The 26,415-nt window shown below is 37.5% G+C and overlaps 1 protein-coding gene and 1 long non-coding RNA gene across 3 annotated transcripts in view; one reads left to right on the plus strand and one right to left on the minus strand.

Moving 5' to 3' along the window:
* Positions 1–915: 915 nt before the first annotated feature.
* Positions 916–26,415, minus strand: part of LOC117672808 (uncharacterized) — a 31,286-nt gene continuing 5,786 nt past the window's right edge. Inside the window, exon 3 of the long non-coding RNA XR_004593377.1 lies at positions 916–1,083. This is a non-coding gene — a long non-coding RNA (uncharacterized LOC117672808). The remainder of the gene's footprint in view (positions 1,084–26,415) is intronic.
* TGS1 (trimethylguanosine synthase 1) lies at positions 4,024–25,277 on the plus strand. Of its 2 annotated transcripts, none has more exons than XM_087890573.1 (13): positions 4,024–4,260; positions 5,729–5,793; positions 7,702–7,883; positions 8,555–9,368; positions 11,251–11,353; positions 12,686–12,772; positions 13,700–13,874; positions 14,729–15,020; positions 15,387–15,560; positions 16,623–16,766; positions 17,143–17,359; positions 19,228–19,306; positions 24,983–25,277. In XM_087890573.1, exons 1-13 carry the CDS (start codon positions 4,142–4,144, stop codon positions 25,097–25,099), a joined length of 2,568 nt encoding a protein of 855 aa, XP_087746699.1. In that variant the 5' UTR covers positions 4,024–4,141; the 3' UTR covers positions 25,100–25,277. The 2 variants fall into 2 exon arrangements, with proteins under 2 accessions (XP_087746699.1, XP_087746700.1); XM_087890574.1 differs by having other exon boundaries at positions 4,030–4,217.

The raw sequence follows: 26,415 nt of genomic DNA on the forward strand, positions 1-26,415 counted from the left end.
CATCTGTATCTTTTGGCATGCACTTAAAAATAGCTTGGGTTGCGAATACATCACCAGCTTGCTGGAAATGTGGACAAAACCAGGGAACATATTGCCACATGTGGTGGACGTTCCCAAAAGTAAAACAATATTGGAATAGAATAAGAAAATGTCTGGAAGAAATAACCAAACAACAAATAGATATGAAACCAGAATTATTTTTATTAGGAATATTTACAGGAAATTATGGCAAAAAAATACAATATTTAATTTTACATATCACAACAGCAGTGAAAATAATGTATGCACAAAATTGGAAGAATAACAATGTACCATCAGAGGAAAATGTAATAAGGAAAATATTGTGTGTAGAGATGGATAGACTCACAAAAGAAATAAAAGATAAAGAAGAAACAGAATACTACATGGTAGGGAATAAATGGTATAAATGGTTAGAGGATAGATGTAAAGGTTAGGGGAATGAATACACAATAGAAGTAGTGGGTCCTATTGTGTTAGTTTCTGTTGCTAAAGGGGTCCTATTGTGTTGCAGATGATGGTCCATTGACAAAGATTGGGTTTCTGCCTCTGCCTCATTGACAAAGGATGGGGGGGCAAGAAGGTGGGAGCTGCTTTGTCTTTAAAACATGTTTCTCCAGTTCTCAATTAGGGAAATACAATATTCTGCCTTTTTAATATTTCCTAAAATATTTCATTATTCTAGGAGAGGGGTGAGTGCTAACTTCCTACAATAGTAACAGGACACTTTCAAATTTATAGAGGCCAAAGAACTTTTATTAATTTCTTGGAGAATCTATTTTACAAGTAAAAGAATTAAAAGTATTTATTTCAAATACTTATACACTGTACATCATGGAATGCAGTTCCAACTCTGTTCAAAATGTAAATTGCATTGAATACAAAAATACCCTCAGATTAAAAACACATCAAATACATAATTTAAAAAGGTGTTATAACACAATAGTCTTGGCTATTTCTAACAGGTAATTCAATTAGTTCTGAAATCTAATTAATCCATGAATCAGCAACTCCCTCAGAGTAAATTTTGGGGATGGAGAAGAATCCTGAGAATACCACGGACAGCTGAGAAAAAAACAAAAAAATGGATCATTAGACAAATCAATTCAGAGTTCTTTTTTCAAGCAAAAACTAAGAAAGAGAATGACCAGCAGCAAGGTTGACAAATTTGATTACAGTGACAATGAATGTCTTCATTGTAAGACCTGAAGGACCTGACTAGGGACATATCTCTATCTGATTACTAAGCATTGACACTGACTTGATGGCACATAATGAAAGTAGTGATTTCTACCTGTAGGAAAGACAGCATTAAGACTGGCATCACCAAGAAACTCTTAGCTATTAGTGGGAGACAATGTTGGGAAAAATCAACAGAAATGTGAAACATTTTATCCTGGGCTGCTGTGGGGAAGGAAGGAAGGAAGGAAGGAAGGAAGGAAGGAAGGAAGGAAGGAAGGAAGGAAGGAAGGAAGGAAGGAAGATTCTTGAACTTAGCATGGAGCACAGGGAAACTTATTTTGTCTATTGACAAAATGCATTTACTCGATCATTAGCCTGCTTCCCATTAACAGTAACTTGAAACACAGACTTCCCATAGGTAGTGGAAATTTCTCAAATCAAACCATGAGGCACTGGTTAATAGTACATATGCAGATTTTTCAAGCAAAGGTTTGGTTATCATAAAAGGCTACCATGATTCCTATACAGGTAGTCCTCAGTTCATTTAGTGACCATTCAAAGTTGCAATGGCATTGAAGAAAATGACTTATTTATTTATTTATTTATTTATTTATTTATTTATTTTCTTAGATTTCTATGCCGCCCTTCTCCCGTAGGACTCAGGGCAGCTCACAGAATAAAAAACATATAACAATAAATAGAACTAAAAACATCCAAATGTAAAAACCCCAACAACTAAAATCTCATAACAGATCAGGGAATTTGCTGAAAAAGCCATGTCTTCAGTTCGGAGTGGAAAGTGCGGCGGTCGGGGGCCGTCCAAAGCCCAGTGGGTAATTCATTCCAGAGGGCCGGTGCGGCCACGAGAACATCCTGGGGGTCACCAGCCAACATTGTCTGGCCGATGGCACCCAGAGGAGGGCAGTCCTATGTGACTGCACTGGGCGGTGGGAGGCCGGTAGGTGGTCCTGCAAGTACCCTGGGCCCATGCCATGTAGGCCTTTATAGGTCAAGACCAGCACCTTGAAGCAGATCCGAAGGGCCACCGGTAACCAGTGCAGCTCGCGCAGGAGAGGTGTTATACGGGAGTAACGGGAAGCTCCCGTAACAATCCGCGTGGCCGCATTCTGGACCAGTTGAAGCCTCCGGGTGCACCCCAAGGGCAGCCCCATGTAGAGGGCATTGCAGTAATCCAGTTGAGAAATAATGAGAGCGTGAGTGACTGTACAAAGGGCATCCCTGTCTAGGAAAGGGCGCAACTGTGCAAAAGCCCCCCTTGTCACGGCCATCAGGTGATCCACCAGGGACAGCCAAGGATCAAGGAGGACGCCTAGATTACGAACCCTTTCAGAGGGAGTCAGCAACTCTCCTCCCATCTGAAGTGGTGGGGGTACTAGATCAGGAGACGCTGGCATCCACAGCCACTCTGTCGTGGAAGGGTTGAGTCTGAGCCCGTTCCTACCCATCCATATCCATACCGCCTCCAGGCATTGGGACATCACGGAAAGGGCAACACTGGGTTGGTCCGGGGTGGAGATGTAGAGCTGGGTATCATTAGCATACTGATGATACCTCACCCCGAAGCTACGAATACTCTCACCCAGCGGCTTCATATAGATGTTAAAGAGCAGGGGGGGAGAGAACCGACTCCTGCGGCACCCCACAAGTGAGGGACCTTGGGGAGGATCTCTGACCCCCCCGCCCAAACAAACTGTGTACGGCCCGAGAGATAGGAGGAGAACCACTGTAAAAATTTATGACAATTGTTCACACTTATGACCATTGCAGCATCCCTATAGTCATGTGATCAAAATTTAGCTGCTTTGGCAACTGATTCATTTGACAGTTGCAGTGTCCTGGGGTCATGTGATTACCTTTTGAGAACTTCTGACAAGCAATGTCAATGGAGAAGCCAGATTCACTTAATAACTGTGTTACTAACTTAACAATTGCTGTGATTCACTTAACAACTGTGGCAAGAAAGGTCGTAAAATGGGGCAAAATTCACTTAACAATTGTATCACTTAGCAACAGAAATTTTGGGTTCCATTGTGGTTGTAAATTGAGGACTACCTATACTAGGGAGGACTTGCCAATGCCTTCTATAAAGCAGTGTTTCTCAAATTTGGCAAGTTTTAAAACGGGTGAACTTCAACTCCCAGAATTCTCCAGCCAGCTAAGTTTGACTAACACAGTTCCGAAGTATCTTTTCTTCCAGGGGATGCGGTAGCCCGCTCTTTCTAGAGACAAATGCTTCTTTTTTCATTGTTTCTATGCGAAGTCATCTTCTATAGAGGGCAGTGGTGAAATGCAAATTTTTTAAACTACCGGTTCTGTGGGCGTGGCTTGGTAGGCATGGCAGGGGAAGGATACTGCAAAATCCCCATTCCCTCCCGACTCCTGGGGGAAGGATATTGCAAAATCTCCATTTCCACCCCACTCTGGGACCAGCCAGAGGTGGTGGCATTTGCCGATTGTCTGAACTACTCAAAATTTCCTCTACCGGTTCTCCAGAACCTGTCAGAACTTGCTGGATTTCACCCCTGATACAGGGTCTCCAACCTTGGCAACTTTAAGACGGGTGGACTTCAACTCCCAGTGTTCCTCAGCCAGCAAAGCTGGCTGAGGAACTCTGGGAGTTGAAGTCCACCCGTCTTAAAGTTGCCAAGGTTGGAGACCCTTGTTTTATAGGAAGATCTCCGTTCAAAGTTTACATTGAAAGCTGTTAATTCTCGCTCACAACTCAGCCTCACACACCCACCCAAAAAAGACGGCTTTGCTCACAACTGCTTGTAGGCACCTCCCCTTCCGGACTCCAAGGGAGGGTAACGGGCGCGGAGATCCGCTTCCGTTGTAAGGTCGATCTCACGCTTGCTCCCTCGGGAGGATCGAAATTGCTGCAAGAGAATAGCAGGCAGGGCAGCGGCGGCCGCAGATCGCGATGCTGCGCGAGGGCGAGAGGAGCCTGCTGGTGGCCGAGCTGCTAATGGTGCTGAGCAGAGGAGACGGCAGCAGCGGTGTGGGAGATGTCTTCTGTTTGTGCACCCGGGCGTTTGTCGAGTGAGTTGGGGCCAGGCGGTCGATCCGTGGCTCTTTTTCGATCGCCTAGATCTGTGTTTCTCAACTTCAGGATCTTTTAGATTTAAAATCCTACAATTCCCCAGACAACTTGCAGTCCTCACATCGAGTTAAAAGATGCTGAAGTTGAAAAACACTGGATTACGTGATCGTTGCTGGGGTCGGGGGGGATGCGGGGGCGAGGATTTCGAATTTCTGATTTGACTGGAGCCTCTTAGTCTTTTGCAAGAAAAAGAACATCTTGTGCCAATTCAAAAGCATAACAGCGCTTAGGAAGTTGGCCTTATTATCCTCGCGTAGATCTCAATGGAAATTAAGCCCGGAGGCGAACAGTTTATGCTTGCACTGGAGTTGATTGTTGCCTGGCATGCTTTTTTGAAGTGGAGCAAAAATGAAAGGGGGGGCATTTTTCTTCATTTTTTTGTAAAGACACATTTTGTAGGGGGAAATTGCTATGCCCATTTAACCAGGGCTTCTTGATACAGCACAATGTACCCAAGTGTGTTTGTATAATAACATGAGCCCAAAGTAAATAAACCACATTATTCATTAATTAAAGCCACACATAATAATGTTGCATGGAAATGTTACTAGAATAAACTATAGAGCTGCAAATTATCTTACTGTAGTGTTATAATCGATGTTTGTAAACTAGTCTGGAATAGGTCTTCTAAACTGCAAATAGGAATGAGCTTTTATTCATAATATTCTTCTTCAGCTGCTAAATTCAAATCTTTATTGTCAGTGCACAACATATGTACAGTGAGATTGGTTGAGCTCCCTCCGTGCACCCCCCAACACAACTCACAGTGAAGACAGAAAATCCCTAACCCAATAAATCATATTAACAAATGCTACATAGGTTCTTACAATCAAACTGAAAATACTAGTCTTCCCTTTTATAATTCTTCACTGCTTCAGATCAAGACTATCTGAAGGGTTATTTATCTCAGCACAAGTCTGCCAGTATTTAGAGATTTCATCCAGATATCCTCCCTATGCAAAAAGAGGTCTTTTTCAGGGGCGATTCCCTGCTTTGTACTGATTTCTTTTTCACCAAATTAGGGAAAGCATTGCTAACACAAATAGAACATCTGATTATGTGCTTCTAACTATTGAAGGGATCCAAGTGATAAGACCTGTCTCTTTATTGCTTACTTTTGATTGTGAGAGAGATCTTTTTTTCTGCCTAACAATAGTATTCATTCTTCTGTAAAATTAAGCAGCTGCAACCTGTTTTCTATATGTGTTTCAGTTTAAATTAGGTTGTGTGCAGTACGCTTATTTTTGGCTGGATTGAAATTTTGGCACTGATATACCAAGTTAAGTTTTAAAAGCAAATTAAGCACATGAAATACATACTGAAAAAAGCCCCTCTTATTATCCATTTGTGTTGTTCCTTGATGCTTTACTCCCATATCTCATTGATGTTACTGATTATTTTCTCCAGAGATCGAACATTATACAAACTAGGCTTAAAAGGCTTTTACGTTAAAGATGCTGATGACAGCATAGGTGAGTTTTTTATTGAAAAGTTTCTTGTTAATTTTGGTTTTTTGCAACCATTGTTCTAGACCAGTATGAAAATTAATATCTCCAGGTGTGTTTAATTGACTTGTACATTTAAAGCTTTTATAAAAAGGCATTACTGTAGCTGAGCTGCAGATATCTAGCCAACCACTAGATTGCAGCCAAGAGTTGGATTTGTTCTTTTTATTGTCAGATATTTTCCTATTTTATGAATTTATTTATTTATTTATTTATTTGTTTAAATTTCTATACCGCCCTTCTCCAATGTAGGACTCAGGGCGGTGAACAGCCAAAGTAAAAACAAGACATACATACAAACATACAAAGTCTAAAAACTGTTTAAAATAATTAAATAATTTTGGCCGTGATTAAAACATTCCAATTTAAAATCCATTTAAAATTTGACTCAAGCCAGCCCAGCTAGTTGGAATAAATGGGTTTTCAGGGCCCGACGAAAAATCCGGAGGTCTGTTATTGTACGTAGCTCTGGGGGGAGGTTGTTCCAGAGGGCGGGCGCCGCCACAGAGAAGGCTCTCCCCCTGGGGGTCGCCAGCCGACATTGTCTGGCGGACGGCACCCTGAGGAGGCCCACTCTGTGGGAGCGTACTGGCCGGTGGGAGGCTATTGGTGGCAGAAGGCGGTCTATGTGAAATTAAATTACACTAAGTTCCATTAATTATACAAAAACAAATAATGGGAACACTTTATAAGAAGAATTCTTCATGAAGGAATACGATTTTAAAATCTGCAAAGGATTTTGTATTATACCTATATCCTTTTAGCAATAGCAATAGCACTTATATACCGCTTCATAGTGCTTTACAGCCCCCTCTAAGCAGTTTACAGAGTCAGTATATTGCCCCCAACAAACTGGATCCTCATTTTACCAACCTCGGAAGGATAGAAGGCTGAGTCAACCTTGGGCCTGGTGAGATTCGATCTGCCAAACAGTGATCAGTACTGTACTCTCACCACTGCGCCACCGCGACTCATATTGAATATCAGAGCACTAGCATGCAAATTTTATTAAGTTGCACCAAGAACTCTGCCACGGGTTACTAATAAATAAATAAATCCTACCTACCTACCTACCTAAGGATATGCTTCTCGTTAAGGTGAAATGTTTAACATAAGTGAGATTACAGACACACACACACAGTTCTTGCAAATATCAGTGATTGGGACCAGAATTTCTGTTGCTAAGTGATATGGTTGTAAAGTGTGATGTGACATGACCACACCACTTAGCAACAGCAGTTCCAGCAGACCCCAGTTAAACATATCACCAAAGGTTGCTAAGTGAGAATCTTGTGTGATTGCAACTTGCCAGCTTCCCCATCAACTTTGCTTGTGGGAAGCTAACAGGAAAGGTTTTAAAATCTGATCATGTGACCACCAGCATTGCAAAGGTAGAAAATCCAGGTTGGCTGCTAAGCACATGAGTTGTGATCACATGACTGGGGGGGGCTGCTATCATGATTGGAATTTTGAGGACCATCTTATTTATTCTAAATAATTCTATTAACTACTACTCATTCAGCATCATGTTAAATCTGGTTGATGAACAAGTGTTTATTAACTGAGGACTGTTCTTTTTTAAAAAAAAAGGTTGATGGCAAAAAGTCATGAATTTCTGGGAAAGGATTGATTAAGGGAAATCTCAAAAATGTGATAGAGGGGTTAGGATGAAAGTGAAAGAAGAAAAAAAAAAAAAACCCAGAGAAAATAGAGCAAGAAAGAGAAGAAAATGGGGGGAAAGTCTAGAAGCACTATGAGTTTGTGACAGAGAATCCATAATCCCAAAACCTGATGCTAGACCTGAAACCAGTTTTCTTCATCAGAAATCCAAAATTGATAGACCTTACCTTATAAACTTCTATTGTGTATTAACAGGAGAAGATGAAGTTACTGAAGATAATGAAAAAGAGGAGAAACCTATCTTTGAGACTACTGAAAAATTTAACAGTCTTGCTCTGGAAGTGGATGATGTTGAACCAGATTCAGAAACTGAACTCATGAAGAGTATGGGGTTACCCATACAGTTTGGCGGTTTGTCAGCCAATAAAACAAAAGCGGTAAAACCCAGTTTAATTCAGTTTAAATTATTGAATTATAAAATAAATTGAGAAATATGCAATGGAATTGCATTGAATATAAAGAGAATAGTGATTTTTTTTGGGTGCTTTTTACTTCCATGTGTTACTGTTCTTTATTTTTATTTCATAGATTTTTTTTCTCCAGCCTTTATTACTGTATAAGTAGCTAAGGGCAGTGAACATACATGATACTTTTTCGTCCTCCTGTTTTCCTCACAACAACCCTGCACGGTGGGTTGGGATGAGAAACAGTGACTGGACCAAAGTTGCCCAGCTGGTTTTCATGATTGGAAATCCAGAAGCTCCTCATTTGAAGATGCAGGCCATTTTTTCCCTCAATTATATTGCTTTAGTGCATGAATCTTTGAATATATTTTTGTCTTTATTGATAAAACAGCCATCCTGTGGCTTCAAAAAGAAACCCTGTACTTTTTTTTTAACCTGTTGCTCTTCTAATAATGCTGAAGAAGCATTCAGAGTCTCCACCAGTGTTAAGTTTTAATGGCTGATCTTTTCACTGGTATAATAATCTCAGTCCATCAGAAAGTGCGAAATTGGAAAAGATTGGTACACGAAATAAATTTAGGATATTGGACCTGAACTTGCAATCCAGAATTACTCTATTTGCTTGCTTTCATATTACATTTTAGGCCCCTGAGAAGACTGGCAAGGCAGTTAACAAAATGACGAAGAAAAAGAAAAGGAAGAAAAAATCGCTACAAGAAGATATCCATGAAGCCATGCAGCAGTCCTTGGAAGAGGGTGATGATGACCATTCGGTTTCTGATGATGAAATATTAGTGGAAAAGGAAGATGCTGAATGCTGTAAAAATGGAAGCATGCCACTGAATGAACTTCATATAAACGAAGATTGGGAGAAATACTGGCATCAGTTTGGAGAAGAACTTCTATGGAAAAGCTGGGAAAAGAAACAGGAGGGGGTTAATCCTGAACCTTGGAATAATCCTGAAATGAAGGATAAGTGGGAGCAACACTATAATGAGCTCTACTGGTATTACTGGGAACAGTTTCGCTACTGGGCAAGTCAAGGTTGGACTGTTGATGTTACACATGGTAGTGATCTAGAAATGAATACCGGAAAGCTGAATAGTGAGCAGTCAGAAAAACCATTAAACTCAGGCAGTCATGGAGACCATGGAGAAGTACAGGACTCAGCCTTTTATACTTATCCTCCTTCCAAAGACATTTGTAAAGAAAATCCTGTTGTATATAATGATCCCAGTAATGATTATATTTTTTCTAAAATCAGTGAAATAAATTTAAATTCAGAAGAAGCAGAACACAGTAAATTGCAAAGTGCATCTGATACTAAAAAACATAAAGAACCAACTTCAGCAAGCATTGCAAGGCATGGTCCTCACAATTGTGGCCAGTCTGAGAAATCGGATAAGGGAACAAGAGAAGGAAGTGTGTCTTCTAAAAATGGATCATCAAATCAGCCAGGTTGGTATTCCAGTCTTAATCTGGTATTTTTGTGGCTATTGGAAATAATTGAGCTATCAGGTTTTTAAGCCACTTGATCCAGGCTCCTTAGCAGCATCAAAAATTCCTGAATTGCAATCAGCACTGAAATTTATTTGGTTGATTCAGTTTCTACTATAGTTTTAAAAATATTGTTAATATGAATATTAGCTGGTTGGTTCATTGGAACATCCCATATTAGCAAACCAGTAGTTGGATTTTAAAATAAAGTATGTTGATTATGTTTTTAAAATTGAGATTTCTTTAGCAATTTTAATAGAGCATTTCTGTGCATTTCTTGGCTTGGACCTCATACTTGAGGCCTCTAGATTCTCTCACTTAAAAGGAAGCTTAAATAGTTTTTAGAGGTTACATTATCTACTAACCAGCACAATACACAACACTACAAAACCAATTTCATTGTTTTAAAAGTTTATTGAACAACCTAGAACAGTGATAGCGAATCTTTTCTGGACTGAGTGCCCAAACTGGAACGTGCACGCACCGCAGTGCCAGAAACCGAAAGACCAGGTGGCTGGTGCACATGCTGGCTTTGGGAGCTTAAATAGTTTTTAGAGGTTACATTATCTACTAACCAGCACAATACACAACACTACACAACCAGTTTCATTGTTTTTAAAGTTTATTGAACAACCTAGAACAGTGATGGCGAATCTTTGTGGGACCAAGTGCCCAAATCAGAACGTGCACCCACCGGAGTGCCGGAAACGGAAAGACCAGGTGGCCGGTGCACAGGCTGGCTTTGGGTTTCTGGTGCTCCAACACACCCGAAGACCAGGGAGCCGGCGCACATGTGCATGCTGGAAACCCAAAGCCCAGGTGGCCGGCGCATGCACAAAGCGCTCCAGCATGCACGAAGACCAGCTGGCCAGCACATGTGTGTGCCAGAAACGATAACAGCAGCTAGTGACAGCACGCGTGCCCACAGAGAGGGCTCTGTGTGCCACCTCTAGCACGCGTGCCATTGGTTTGCCATCACGGACCTAGAACAATGGTTCTCAACCTCAGCAACTTAAAATGTGTAAACTTCAACTCCCAAAGCTGGATGGAGTATTTTGGGCATAGAAGTCCACACACCCTTAAGCCTCTGGTGTTAAATGCTGTCCTAGATAATGCTTTGAAAGGGTGGCTTTAGGCTTCTATACAACTGTAAGCTGCCTAGAGTTACTCTTGTAAGTTGGATGGTCATATAAATCAAGCATCATTATCCTGGAAATGTGCAGTGATAAAAAGGACACTATCATCTCATTCTGGTTAAAATTTGTAAGTTCATTGATGCGGTTTTGCAAATAGTAATAGAGTTTCAAATTGTGCATGTTATTTTGTATTACATACAGTACCTCCTACCATATTAGGAAGTTATCATTTTCTGAAGAAAAAATTATTATGTTTAGGCATAGAGCAGAGCTAAAATATTATTCTTTTTCATGATACAAAGTGCCTACCAAGATTTACATTCTTGGATTACAAATGTGTTTGCTTTTTTTGTTATAAACCAGTTCTTTGATATAGTAGAAGGATTGGTCAATATTGCTTGGCATGGTCAAGTTTTAATGTTATCATAAAAGCTTAAGTACTTTTAAAGTATTTTATATCTTTTGGGTTTTTTAATTTTTTCTGATTTTATTTTTAAATGTTTTAATTTCTATAATAAAGCAACCAAATTTATGAAAAAGTGTTTTCTAGTACAAAGTATTTGAATATTCCTAAATCAGATACTTATAATACATTCCTGTGACACCTTTGTCTTTGTCTTACTTAGAGAAAAGAAAACACTATGATTTCTTCCTCAAAGTGTTTAATTTTAAATATATCATTCTGTTATGTTTTTTTTCTATACTAGCTTCACAGCAGGAATTTTTGGATACCACAGCAAAGGGAAGATCTGACAGTAATGATGGTGATGAGGAGCCCCCTGAGCATAAACCTGTCAAACTAAAGAGGAGGCAGGTTATCCATTATGTCAACAGATTGTTGTTCTCATGCTATTTAGCTTGGAGGTTGTGGGGGGGTGGTATACTTGATAGTTGTGCTGGAGGGCTTCAGCATGAGGCTTCATTATGCATTCTTGTTTTTGGTTGTGTTGAGCTTCTCTTTTTTTCCTGTTAATATGAACATCTATTTTAATCTTACACTACTTTTTTATGTGAGAGCCATTTTATAGTAGTTAAGGCATCGGGCTAGAAATCAGGAGATTTGAGTTCTAGTCCCGTCTTATGCACAAAGCTAGCCAGTCACTTTCTTTCAGCGCTAGGAAGGACGCAATAGCACACCACTTCTAAAAAACCTTGCCAAGGGACTTGTCCAGACGATGTTCAAGAATCACATAATTGCATGGAGATAGATAGAGTGAGTGAGCGAGTGAGTGAGTGACTGAGTTTTTCTATTGAGACATCTGGTCTACCTGGTCTACCCCAGCATGTAATGTGGGAGGGAGCATATGTGTGTGTGTGTATACACACACTTTTTTGTTCCTATTTTAAAATGAGAGGAAGCAACATTCAGCAGGTGTTTCCAAGAACCACAGGCTACCCATCCCTGGTTTAACAAGTAATTCAGATATGTTGCAAAATAGAAGACTATTCTGTTCCATGTCTGTTGTTCCTTTTCTCAAAGCGCATGCGCGAAGCGAACCGGTGGTAACACTGGTTAGAACCCACCACTGGAACAGTGCTATTTTATTGTGCTATTTTATTGAGAGTTAGAGTAAGGAGAAATTTCCTAAGGGTGAGACCAATCTAGTTGGCCGCGCCCACCCAGCCACATGACCCATTTCCCACAGAAAACACTTGGAGCCTACAAGACCTGGGCAGGTGTGGCTTTGGGGGGGGGGGTCATGTGATTGGGTGGGAGTGACATTGAGTTGGCCACACCCGCCCACCCAGTCACATGACCACCAAGCCATATCCACTCAGTCACATGACAACCAAGCCACGCCCACATAACAGGAAGGGGAAAAAAATGAATTTCACCCCTGCTTGGGGCATATAGACAGGGCACCATATGGTGGAGAGTTTCTGCCTTGCAGCCACAAGGGCAAAGTCTCTGTAAATAAGGAGTCCCATGAAATCTTCCCACCGGGGAGGTGATAGGAGAGAATTGACATGGGTTTTGGTCACTGCTGATTAAATGAAGGAAATTATTTTGAGTGAAAAGGATACTAATTTCTAATATTTAATTTTAAAGATGCTCTATCTTCAGTTCAAAAGGCAATAAAGTTTTACTTTTAATTATTCATCATGTTTTGAATTGTAATGGGTATTGTGATTTCTTTCAAGCCATGAACTAGATGTTGAAGAAAATCCTCAGGATGATTCAGATGGAATTTTCCACCAGTTGGGGCTCAAACATGGCACAGGACAAAAGTAATGTATACTAAAAAGTTTTTTTTAACATCATATAGACGGGTGCTGCTCAAACTTAGCAATATTAAGACAGCATGCTGGTTTGGGAATTCTGGGAGTTGAAGTCCACATGTATTAATATTGTAAAATTTGTTTTAGACCTGTCCTAAAAACAGTTGTATCTTTAAGTGAAGATTTACCCCACATGCCTAAATACAATTGAGTACTCAGAATTTTTCAATATATAAAATATTGAAGGATTTCTACCATTGAAGACAATAAAAAAAATACTCTTAAGACTACAGAGAATGAAATCAATATAAATTACACTAACGATTCCTGCATCTCTTTCAAATCCTTGAGTAAACCTGAGATCAATGTGGTTTTTTTAAAAATATGCAGAATATATTAAGGCTTTGTAGTATATTATAACTTAACAATAACACCTAAAACTTGTGATATAGGCTTATAGATATGGCAACTTTAAAGGAGGTCAAAAATCAGAGATGTAAAGTCTACAGGTCATATATATCAACCCAAATATCAAATTCAGATTTTTTTTCTCTAGTTTAAACATGTTTACATGATAATTACTAAGGGACAAAATGTGGGTGAAATCATTGCAAAGGCTTAAAAAATTGGTTCATCCTTTAAAACCCTGTCTCTCCTACGCCAGCTGATTTGTATGGTTTTGGAAGTGTTTTAAAGCCAAGATTTAAAGCACCCTGATGCATTTTAAAAATATTGGATTACATCCATTCTGGCCTCATCATATAATAGCTATAACTTCTGTATCCCAAGATAGACTGCATCTAAATTATACTTAACTCATCTTAAAAAGTGAAAAATACAATTTTGCTTATATTTCTCCATCTCACACATGCCTACACACAAACAAAAATGTAGGCCATCTTTCTAAATAGTAATTTTTTAACTTCTTCTCTTCAGATACAAAGACATTCCTAGCTTCAGTGAAAGAAAAGTGATTCGTCTTAATAAAAATATTAAATTTAAATCAGACTTCTTGGACATGCGTAGAACAATCAAGACTAAAAACAAGCATACATATTTTACAGATGAACCTGAAACATTTATGTTGAAGAAAAGTAAGACCTTAAATAAGGTATATATTGTTTGCATATGGAATATAGTATAGTACACAAAGTACTCTGTTATTTCTTTATTACAGTATACTACATTTTCTAATGTTAATGTTTTAACTGTATTACACTGAATAATATCAAATAATTAAATGACATAAAATAGTATATATTTTCTAGCATATGTTAAGTAACAACAGAAAAGATAGCTGTAAATTGTTAACTTGGGAAACTGAAGAAGAAACACTTGCAGTCTCTAAATGATTACAAGGCTTTGTTCTCAATATAGAATGCTTGCAGACACTTAACTAATGACTTTTGTTATGGCATTCTGCACTAAAGGCATTAAGGGAAAAGGTAGCATGTATTTATAAAAAGTGTATATGTTAAAAAGATGTTAGCATTTGAAAAGAAAAATACAGTGGTGAGGTCCTGGGGACAAACATGAAGCATAGATATCATTTCCTGTTTCTGATAACAGACTTAAATACACAGTGTGGTGAAGATTATCAGTAGATTTGGGAGGGCCTCAGTCTCTTCATAAATATCCAAATTCTTGGGTGGGGTGGGGCGAGGAAACCCTTTGCAGCATCTGACAGACAACAGCATATCACTGATAATATTCTAATCTGATTGTGCCATTATGTATGGAAAGAACCATTCATACAAATATAAGGGTTATTTCTGCCCACTTTTTGACTGCCTATTTTGAAAGAAAAATGAACAGTTCCAAATTTGAGCAGAACACCCATGCACATGAGAACTCCTGATTACCAAAATTTTCTGTTTCTTCAAGGTAGATTTTTGAAGCACAGTGTCTACTAAAGGTAGAATCTTTTTGTTTAAAGTTGACTTACATAACATGTAGTATTTTTAGGTACAGAAATTCTTGCAAAAAGCAAATGAAGATGTGAAAATTGGATCTGAAGGTAGAATCTATCATACTTCTACCAGCAGTGATTCAGATGAACAGGAAAATGCTTCTCACTCACAGAAGAATTTGAGTCTCCAAAATTGTGACTTGCTATATCCTAGTTCAGATACCCACGAATGTGACAGTATTGAAGAGAAAGGCAAGGAAAAGCTGATAGGAGAAGGAGAAGAAGCTCCATTAGGAAGAGAACTCATTCCCATGGATATTCCAGACTACCTACAAATGGAAACAGAAGGTATGTGAAATTAAAAATAACGTGTTTATAGATGTACATAGTTATATAGTGCATAGACAGGCATTTATAAGAAAAAAATATAATTGACTAATAACAAATGGTGGTTTTGTACTTGGGTTTTTCTGGGTGGGATTTTCTGTTCAATTTTTAAAGTGTCATACATTTTATACAGCCATTAAATAAATGTCCAATGAATTTATGCTTTCTTACTATAGTAGATGCTAATAATTTAGCACATCACAGAAAATGTTTGGTTTCTGGAATATTGTGTCTTAAAAGATGAAGGAAAATAAATTCCTTGGTGTTCTTAAATATTTTTTTTAATGTTCTTTTTTTTAAAAAAGTTGATTTTTTTTTTTGACATAGGTGAAACAAATACTATGAAAAAGAAGAAAAAAAATAAAAAGATGCAGAAGTGTAAAAACAGAAACCTGAAGTGCCTTCCTCACGAAATAGTCAATGATCCTGAGCTGACTAAATACTGGGCACAACGATATAGACTTTTTTCTCGTTTTGATGAAGGGATTCAGTTAGATAGAGGTAAGTTTTTAATGATATACTGTGTTCTATGACCTAAAAACTATTTTCAAATAATAACCAAGTTCTCTGATGAATCGTTCACATACATAATTGCTGCTTGATGCTGTGGTCATTTTTTAGGTTTGCAATTAATGAAGAGCTAGTATTCCTCTTATTTTGTGAACAAGCACCAAACTGGTACAGGTAGTCCTCAATTTACCACAGTTTGTTTAGTGACCATTCAAAGTTACGATGGCACTGAAAAAAGTGACTTAAAGCCATTTTTCACACTTATGACCATTATGGCATTCCCCACGGGCAAGTGATTTACATTTGGATCTTGACAAGTGGTTCGTATTTATGACGGTTGCAATGTCCTGGGGTTATGTGACCATCTTTTGCAACCTTTTGACAAGAAAAGTCAGTGGGGAAGACAGATTCAGTTAACAACCGTGTTACTAATTTAATCACTGCAGTGATTCATTTCACAAATGTGGCAAGAAAAGTTGTAAAATGGGACAAAACTCACTTAACAAATGTATCATTTAGCAACATAAATTCTGAGCTTAATTGTGGCCGTAAATCGAGGGCTACCTGTATATACGGCCTGTTCAGTTCCCATGAGAAGGAAGTGAGCCAAATCTTACTGTGATGCTTGACTGTGTCAATCACAGAATTGCCAGAAACATAAGCCAACAAAGCTTAGCATGTTTTTGAGGTCCAAGACTACTATGAATCCAGCAGGGTGCTGGATTCAGGCATTACAACAAACTGCCTTGGAAAGGGAGAAAAAAACTGATGAGAGACACACGTGAGTTTTGTGAATTTGCAAACGTCTTATTCATAGTATGTCAGGAGAATCCAGGAATTCTGATTTCTTATTACATGCCAGTGTGGCTATTCAGGATGGAACCTAAGAATCTGCCGCCTGGGAATTAGGAAGTTGAGCAAGGGATGCCTTTGTCTGATTCTGCAGGGCAATGTTACACTTGTGTTCTTAATTTATACAACTATGTATGGCTATATGATAAAATGTAGTTGCGCTGATGTACTCACGAATATATTAACTGCTTTTTTTATTAGAGGGATGGTTTTCCGTAACACCTGAGAAGATTGCTCAACACATTGCAGACCGTGTAAGGCTATCATTTGACTCTGACATAATAGTAGATGCCTTTTGTGGTGTTGGGGGAAATGCTATTCAGTTTGCCTTGGCAGCAAAAAGAGGTAAATTCTTTTATTAGGTTTGAACTTTACTAGATATTTCATAGCAGCAATAATGGATTGCTAGTTCAGACTAAGTATTGTTCCCGCTTAGCGTTTCTCAATCTAGAAACTTTAAGATACCTGGACTTTAATTCCCATTCCAGCTGGGGAATTGAAGTCCAGATTTAATTGTAAAAAAAAAATAGATCTTCAAAATTTTTAGGTTTCTTAATCTATTCTGGCTAAATAACTACAGATGTAGCCAATAACCATAGGAAATATATTTATTAGCTACAGGTAGGCTAGTTACTATTTTTCTAGAAAGTATCTGAAATTTTCTGTTTCATGGGTTTTCTTTTTAAGCTGGCTAATATTTAAAATTGGTTCATGTTTTCAGTAATTGCAGTTGACATTGACCCTGTGAAGATCCAACTCGCTCACAATAATGCCATGGTTTACGGAGTGGCAGACCAGATAGAATTCATATGTGGTGATTTCATGAAGCTGGCATCCAGTCTGAAAGCAGATGTTGTGTTTTTGAGTCCTCCCTGGGGTGGACCTGAATATGCTGCTGCAGAAATCTTTGATATTCAAACAATGATTTCTCCTGATGGATATCCTTTTTAAAAAATCATTTTGTTTTAGCCTTCATTCCATAAAGGTAAAACTGATGTCATTTTCCTTTGAGTGACAAAGCTCTATATTATAACATTAGGGGGTCCTTTGTGCCGTAATGGCACAGTGGTTAGAATGCAGTACTGCAGGCTACTTCTGCTGACTGCCAGCTGCCAGCTGTTTGGTAGTTTGATTCTCACCGGTTCAAAGTTGACTCAGCCTTCCATCCTTCTGAGATCGGTAAAATGAGGATCCAGATCATTGGGGGCAATATGCTGACTCTGTAAAGTGCTTAGAGAGGGCTGTAAAGTGGTATATAAGTCTAAGTGCTATTGCTATTTTGTTTCTAATCAACAGTGATCTTCCGTAATGGAATTCAGGATATTAGATGGTGATCTTTGTAGCTTAAAAGAAAATTTGTATAATTCTTTTTAATAGTGGCAAAGCAGATGATAAAGTTGCAGATTGATATCTGTGTACCAATGGGAAGAGATTTCTAACTTCAAGAGAAGTGAACAATAAGGTGGTAAATAAAAAGCCATATACAAATAAAGGAAAATATTTGTAGCTCAGAGTTGAAATCAGGGGTCCTTGGTGCTCTCTGATTATGTTACATAGTTTGGATAATGAAATGTCTCCAAGAAAATAACCAAGCTCAAAGCATCAAGGACCTCTCAAAAAGCCACATAGCTTCTTTTTGTTTGCTTATGATTATAAGAGATATCAAAGGAAGTATCAGAATAAGATTTTCAGTGTGGAGTTTATTTTTTTTAATTATTTCTCATGGCAGTTTTGCATTCATTATATGAACTACAGTATTTGAAGATGTCTGATTTTGTACAAAGTTTTGAAAAATAAATTTTAAGTCATCTGAAAGATTTGTACGTTTGCTTTTAAAATTACCAGATGTGACAGTTTTTGTCCTTACAAAGTTGCACATTTTGTATATTGTATATTAAGTTCTATCTGTAAAGTAAAACAAATACTAATAGCATTAAATTAGCTCATAAAGCTGAAAGATTTCAGATGCTATGCAAATCTTACAATGAACCATTATTATTAACAGTGTAAAAATACTGTCCAGATTAACATGCTTCAGTTTTGTTTTAAATAAGTTCTTTAATACAGTGCCATCTATCAAGTGTTCTAGTTAGAATAATGGAAACTATATAGAGATGACTGACTCAGCATGAATTTGTATATATGTCTCAGAGATTGGGATGAGTAACCAAACTGACTACTCAGTCCTGAGACATAGGCTTCCAGTTCCCCACACCTGTCATTATTCTGCATGCCCAGCACAGCCAATCATTAAATTTCAGATGTATTGCTGGGCAGAGAGAAGTGGTTCTGCTTTATGTCCTAAGGCTGGTCAGCAGAATGGTTATGCAGCAAAATAAATGGAAATCAGGCTATAGAAACAAATGGTAGAATGGACTAATTCATTTCAGAATATCGTATATAATGTTAGAGTGAAAATGAGGTAGAAAGAATGGAAGTAAAACATTTCTTTAATAAGGAACTTATAGAAATTATTGTTGTTTAATTAACCATTCCAAGTTGATAATACTTCCTCCTCCAATATGGGTTGATCCATAAGTGCCCATCAGTTAAAAAGGAAGCAAGTTCAAAAGCTGTTTTCCCCATTCTGGCTCAATTTTCTGTTTCTGTCCTTATTTATTGAACAGATGAAAAATATAATAAATCCTCCCTAGGCTTATTCAGTAAAAAGAATTCTTATTTAGACATGATTAGATAAAAACATTTGGTATTTGGTTTTTATATGTGGAAGGATGTATGTTTAAGAAAATTGTTCTGCTGAAAGAACCATTGCAATATAACAGTGTTTTTCTTAACGCAATTTTACATTCGAAATTTTTAACCTGTCACAGAAGATTACCAACAACATTGTTTATTTTCTTCCACGTAACGCTGACATAGATCAGGTGAGTTATAAATTATAGATAAAATGAATACTGTTAGTCAGAAATTAAAGTGTAAATTAGGGTTTAAGGTCTGTATAAATTTGTATAATGTGATATGTTTGTGTTCTTTTTCTTGTGTTGTATTTTTAACACACTTTACAGAGGTTAAAGTGTATGCAATTCAGAATCATTTGCAATTGGATTAATCTATATATCCATTCAACTAAATAAAATAAATTTTCATCTTACTTGGCAACTTTAGCTAAGCTTCTCTCTCTCTGTTTCTTCTCGCCTCCACCTCAAAACTTCAATAGTGAGATGGAATTGTCTTTCTCTGCAGAACTATTATGAAATTCCAAGAGAATGTAGATTGCCTAATCTTGGTATAAAGTATATAAGGGATAGTGTAAATATCTTATTTTTGATGCAGAACAAGTGCTTATTTTTCACAAATGCTTATTTTTCACATTTTACACCAAACAGAATCAAAGTAGAGTTATTTTGAATCTCTTTGACTCTTCCTTTCTCCTGACCAAGATGTTATTTTGTCCTAAAGGTTTTAATGACTCTTGCGTTCCTCTTACTAAACTATCTTTGCACTCCCTACACTCACTAGTCTTACACTTTAGAAAAAGATCGGGGAAGAATAGTAAAAGCTGAATGGCTATGGATAGAGCTTTCCAACTACTGTGTTTTGGGAGTCTGTTCTGTGTCTGTCATCAACATTCCCTGTTTGTGACATATGTAGCATTGACTTTCTATTTTTGTTATAGTTTAATTGTAGACATATCAATATCCTGCTGTGGATTGTCAAATCCAAAACAGTTATTATCCGGAATTAAAACATAACTTGATATGTATACTTCTGTTATTTATTGAAGCTATCAAAACTTTTTTTCTTTACATTTCCTCTAGAGGGAGCAGCAATTTCAAAAATATGTAATGTGAAGATTTGTTATATTTTAAAACAGAAAAAAGATGGACTGTTCAGAGCATATTTGACACATTTGGAGCAAAACTAGTTGGGGTTAGATAAATGCTAAAACCATGACAGCATTTGCAGGCACTATAGTCCATGTTTAACATAAATTAATTTGTTTTAAAAGCTCAAAGATGCAGTGCTTTAGTAGACAAGGAGTGCGAAACTCAAGTTCTATCCTAACCTGAGCCACCAAAACTCACTAGATAATTTTGGGTCAGTCACTCTCTTGGTTTATTGTTGTCGGGAAAAGTAGGAGAAATCATTGTCTATACCAGGGCTGTCAAACTCATGCCCCGTGGGCCAGATGCATCACACGCTGGCCACGCCCATGCCTAATTTAGCGAAGGGGGGGAAAGTCCTGATACGTCAGGTGACGCCACCATGACAACATGAGTTTGACATCCCTGGTCCATACTATCTAGAGTTTCTGAACATAATAGCATTCTGTGCTACAAAACTGTTATTTAAATGGAAATTTATTCACTTCAATACAACCTATCAAATGTCTAGTTCATTGCAATCCCAGAATAGATAGTAATGAACTCTAGATTATTCTCTAGGATCTTGAAATTTTCCAAGTCTGTATAAAATTTAGTGAATCCTATTGAGGTAATAACTTCTGTAATTACTAAATTTTCACACGTCAGTATTTTATTAAGATCCACAGCCCAAAACTCTGACAATCAGAAGTTACTTAAAAGTTACTAAGTTAGTACATAGGTTAAATTGGATGTGTCCCATTACTTACAGCATTATTGCCCTGACGCAAGCAGTAATTACAGCCAGTTCTCTTTTATAAGAAGTGCAGATGATTGTGAAAATGTTTTATGGGAATTCTCCATAAAAAGGTTTTACAAGGTTCAAGACTTTGAAGTCAGCAATTGTGGTCTTAGATCACTTTCATAAGTGTTAATACTTTTGATTTTATTCATTTATTAACTTTATGTAGTGCTATTATCATACAATTCTCAATGGTAGACAAGTGTAAAATATCCACAGTACAGCAAAATATAAATAGAAACAAGTGGTGTAAAATCAAAAATAGAAACACAGAAAAAGAAAATTCACAAGATGGTATCACCTTCATTAAATTAAAAAGGAATCCTTCCAGAAGACCATCAATGTCAGGGCAAGTTGAATGTCCACAGACAAAATGTTCCATACAATGGACCATATTGGAGAAACAGCTAATCCTGGCCTAGTGCCCTTACTCTGTCAACTTCCCAAGTGATATGTCTGAGGCAGCTGGATTGTAGTTGGAGAGGCAGTCCTGAAGCCATATAATGCTTTATAGGTCAAAATAAGCATTTAAAATAGCATGTGGAAACCAGGAAACACTGGTTATCTTTGTAGGGCCTGCAGCAAAACTATAATATGCTGCTGGCACAAAATGTCAGTTAGCAGGCATGTTGTTGCATTTTGTGCTAATTACCTTTAAAGGTAGAGTGACCCAAAAATGCAATTTCATAGTAACAGGAATATGAGTTACTGTTGTGAATTACTTTCCAAGCAGAATGCAGCTTTCACGCCCTGGGACCCCAGATGGTTGAGGGGGCTAAAATCCCTGCTGATTTCTGTTGGCATAGCCACCTGGTCAGTGATATGATACAGTAACATCCCAAAAATCTTAAAGCAGAAGAGCTCTAACCATATAGCACATGCAGTTATTTCTCATAAACACCTTCAAATTTGGGACTGAATCCCCTGAAACTCCCTACTAATTGTCTATTCTGTGACTGTACAAAGTGGATCACCAATTAATATATGAATGTGTAATATTAATAATTACAAGTTGTACTGAACTCCATTATGAGTTAAAAGAAGAATAGAACTAGTTTCTACAACTCTCATACGCTAAAAATAAAAATCATGTCTTTTAAGTATAATCAAATTGCCTAAGGCAGGGATAGATAACCCGAGGGTATTGAATGCTTCTTTGCTGCCCCAACTCCTTTTTGATGGGTTCCAAAATCCCCTTTGACCACATTTATGGAAAATCAACAAGCATGTTTCCAACTATATTAGAAAAGAAATACTGTACTTTAAAATGGTAACATAAGCCCATAGGCTTAATGTACTTAAAACCAAAATACTTATATGTGCTCTCCATGTATGTTTATACAATATTGCATCTGCATAGGGATTTTGAGACTTAACTCCGTGGGAAAAGGTGGGAAAAGCTATTAAATAGAATGATTAAAATTTTGTTGACTAAACATACAGGAACAATTGAATGCATCTATCTTTCACACTAAGAATTGAGTAATACTGTACACAATTTCTCTACAAAGAATTGTGTAATACAGAAGTTCCCCTTACAGTATTAAATGTCAAAGTTCAGTGACCTGTGAAGAATCCTGAATTATAAAGTTACAGCTATTTTCAATCCCTATAACTCTCCTAGTGGTATTGTGTGGCCTATATCTTATTGACACAAGGAGCAGGAGAGTAATTATTGAATGGCCAGCTAATGGTCTGTATTCTGTAACTGGGTGGTACAATTATGTGGCACAACTCAGATTTTACTTTAGGCTGCACTTATGATTAATGGCCCAATAGTTAAAATGGCTAGGTAGGTCCTGCAATACCTGCAATTTACATTATTTGACCAGTTCAATTAAGAAAGTTTTTCTGATTTATTTAAGGTAATGATGTAAAAGTCACTAAACTTTTATTGAAAGCAGCAACAGCACATAACACAAATAGAATAATTTAAGGAGGCTCAAGATAGTGTAGCATATTTTATGGTCACTTGTGCCTCCAGTAGGAATTCTGGAATTAATGGACCATCACAGAGAAGGTCTATATGGATGTTAAGAGTCAACACAAATTTGATGGCACATGAAAATGAAAAAGAATGAAAATATACCTTCCCAGAATTTGACAGTGTAACAAACAGTTTCTGATACTGTTTAAATTTTGAATCTGGAATTTTTCTTTGGGGATTTTTTTGTTTTGTTTTGTTTTAAGCAGTTTTTTAGATGGTTGACTATTTCTACTTTTGCATCCCAGGGTAATTGTATGAAAAGAATCATACAATTTCTTTTAAAAATAATATTCATTTCTTCCTCAGTCTTCACAGCTAGATTTTATTTTTAATAATCATTTAAACAAAGAAAAAGTTCTGTGCATTTAAACTTGTGTTTAAGTCTTAAAAGAAGAGAAAAGTCAAAATTGTCATATAACAGTTAGGAATTCATATTAAATGGAAAATGCAAAAAAACAATTATTTGGTCTTTCATGCATGACTGTAAACAAAATTTGAAAGAAACTCTTCTAAGTGATGTTAATAGAATTGGGGGAATAATACAATGAACATATTGTACATTGAGTAGTTTTTCTACTAAATAGAAATATTAATAACTTTATGAACATCAGTAAATTGTCATATAGTTCTTGACTTTCAAATAGTTCAGCAAAATTCCATTTTTGTTGGCTGATTTGTCATCCTTTTTCTCCCAAGATCCTTTGATAAACTTATTCACTGTTCACTGAACCCTTTTAAAGCATACTAATTATTTAGTATTATAATATCTTGTACCAGTTAATACCCTAAATAATTATGAGAGTAAACAATGATTCTGTGCACAATGTGTAATTAATTTATGATACTCTTACATTCATCCTGTATTTCCTGAGTAGATAGTTTCTAAACTAATATTTTACCAAATCTTTGGGATTGGAGTGTTAAAGTTTTAATGCTTTGGGTTTTATATCTTTTCCAAGTCTTTCTTTCCTATCTATTGTCTCTTTCAAAATTCTTTTGTTGTTTTTAAATAGCCTTCATGGTTTTTGTATTTCCTGCTTCAATACATTACTTCTTGTTTTTTGGTTTCCTACTGTGGGACTGACTGGATGCTGAAAAGGCAAATGCTTTTTTTTTTTTTTTCTTTTACAGAAAGATAGGGGTTGGGGAAATCTATTTTGACTACATCTTTGCGCAAGGATCTTTTATGACACAGATGGGGGTTGATTCTATGGCTGGCAGTGGGCATGCCAGATGATATCAGGACAAACATGAAATGCTGAACACATGAGCACATTACCCATTTCCAACAGCTTTTGCAGCCATTCACAGGTTGAGCTTATATAGTCTAGAAGGAAAATCTATATACTGCATAAAGCACTTGCGTATTGATAGGAACAAGAATTAATCAGAATATTTTGTAGGCTGGATGTTTGATGTGATATAGCAGAGTTGCTTTTATATTTTTACAGCAGGTCTGAAAAAGCCTGAAATAAGGGTTAGGAATGAACAGAACAAAAAGTGGAAGGGAACATAAATTTCTCTTTGTCTTACTTTTACCACTTTTGATTATTTTATTTTTTTTAATCCTCTTGCTCGCCCAGTCAGCACGTTTGGGGAGGGGAAAATATTTGGTACTAGTAAAGGAGACTATTTGTATCTCAGGGTTGATATGAGGAAAATATTTTTAACAATGACCAGTTATTTCTTGAAAAGGATTTTGAAATTAGTTACTGTCTATCTATTTATTGTGAGTTTGGAATAAGTTAGTGCTAAAAGAGATCCTGGAAAAAGGCATTATGGAAAGAAACCATTTCTAACCCTAATTCTAAAATTAAATTGCTGGAGAAAATGTTCCACTTGGTAAATAATAAAGCATAACTGAAACTTATACAAGGGGTTTTCCCATAATAAATGCAACTATATCTCAAATGTCTGATTTTCTGATACCGTTGGTTTTTTTTTACAGGTAGCTTCCTTAGCTGGACCAGGAGGAAAAGTTGAAATAGAACAAAATTTTCTGAATAACAGATTGAAGACCATAACTGCTTATTTTGGAAATTTAATTAGACAAGATGTGTCCTGACTTATTTATTAGTAAGCTGTTTATTGGGATAAAAGAGATTATCAAATTTTAATGTATCATTCCTTTTATTTACTTTTGTTAATTTTTTATTGCAAAATGTTCCATGTTCTATTGAACTTGAGAAAACAATGGTTTAAAATGTTTGTCACAAATACCAATAAAATGTTTTATAAAAAGACTTAAATATATTTTGATAGTAAAAAGATGAGAATCGACTGAAGTGAGACTCCATATTTCCAATTTTACATTACTTAAGTTAATCTATTTGTTTCTATCCTAATAAACCATTTTAAATTTGGCTATGAAAAGAGAGGAGCCTGCTTTTTCAGCACAGTGGAAGGAAGTTATTTAAGGAACTATTTCATTTCTTACTCCTTTGAAATGTTGCATCAATTGCTTTTCATCATCGTTGGCTGAGATTATGGAGTAATTTTTATCTATATTGTGAATGAAAATTGACTGGGATAAAAGAATTTAACTATATACATCTCACCAACTTCAAAAAGATTAATGAAACATTCATTTACAAATACATTGATAATTCAGTTAGTTGCAGGGTAGGGCTGAGGATTTTATGCAATATCTGCATGACAAAATCGCTCAGATTCGGGAGGGCTTGGATTCTGACAGGGTAAGTGCAGGTGGGGTGATGGAGGGGGGTCTTGAGAATGTTATCTGGGAGGAGTCTGACCTGGTGACTCCCGAGGACGTGGACAGGATCCCGGGGAGGCTTAGTGCGGCCACGTGTTTACTGGACCCGTGTCCCTCCTGGTTGGTACTGGCCTCCCGGGAGGTTACACGAGGCTGGCTCCAGGGGATAGTTAACACTTCTTTGAGTGAGGGTTTCTTCCCCTCTGCCTTGAAAGAGGCGGTGGTGAGGCCCCTCCTCAAGAAGCCTTCCCTGGACCCGGTTGTTTTAGCTAATTATCGTCCAGTCTCCAACCTTCGCTTTGTGGCAAGGTTGTTGAGAGTGTGATGGCGCGACAGCTCTCCCAGCACCTGGATGAAGCTGTCTTATCTAGATCCGTTCCAGTTGGGCTTCAGGCCCGGGTACAGCACGGAAACGGCATTGGTCGCTTTGGTTGATGATCTCTGGAGGGCTCGGGACAGGAGTTGCTCCTCTGTTCTAGCCCTGTTAGACCTCTCAGCGGCTTTTGATACCATCGACCATATCATGCTGCACCGGTTGGAGGGGCTGGCGGTGGGGGGCACCGTGCTGTGGTGGTTCTCCTTTCTCTCCGACCGGTCGCAGTTCGTGTTGGCAGGGGGGCAGAGGTCGATCTCGAGGCGCCTTGTTTGTGGGGTGCCGCAGGGGT

Source organism: Pantherophis guttatus, chromosome 3, assembly GCF_059756535.1.
Source record: "Pantherophis guttatus breed Tessera chromosome 3, ASM5975653v1, whole genome shotgun sequence".
NCBI lineage: Eukaryota > Metazoa > Chordata > Lepidosauria > Squamata > Colubridae > Pantherophis > Pantherophis guttatus.

Coding starts and splice junctions, on each gene's coding strand:
- TGS1 (XM_087890573.1), top strand. CDS start 4,142: ATGCTGCGCGAGGGCGAGAGGAGCCTGCTGGTGGCCGAGCTGCTAATG. Junction 11,354..12,685: donor CCTGTCAAACTAAAGAGGAG/GCAGGTTATCCA, acceptor ATTTCTTTCAAG/CCATGAACTAGATGTTGAAG. Junction 15,561..16,622: donor AGGGATTCAGTTAGATAGAG/GTAAGTTTTTAA, acceptor TTTTTTTATTAG/AGGGATGGTTTTCCGTAACA.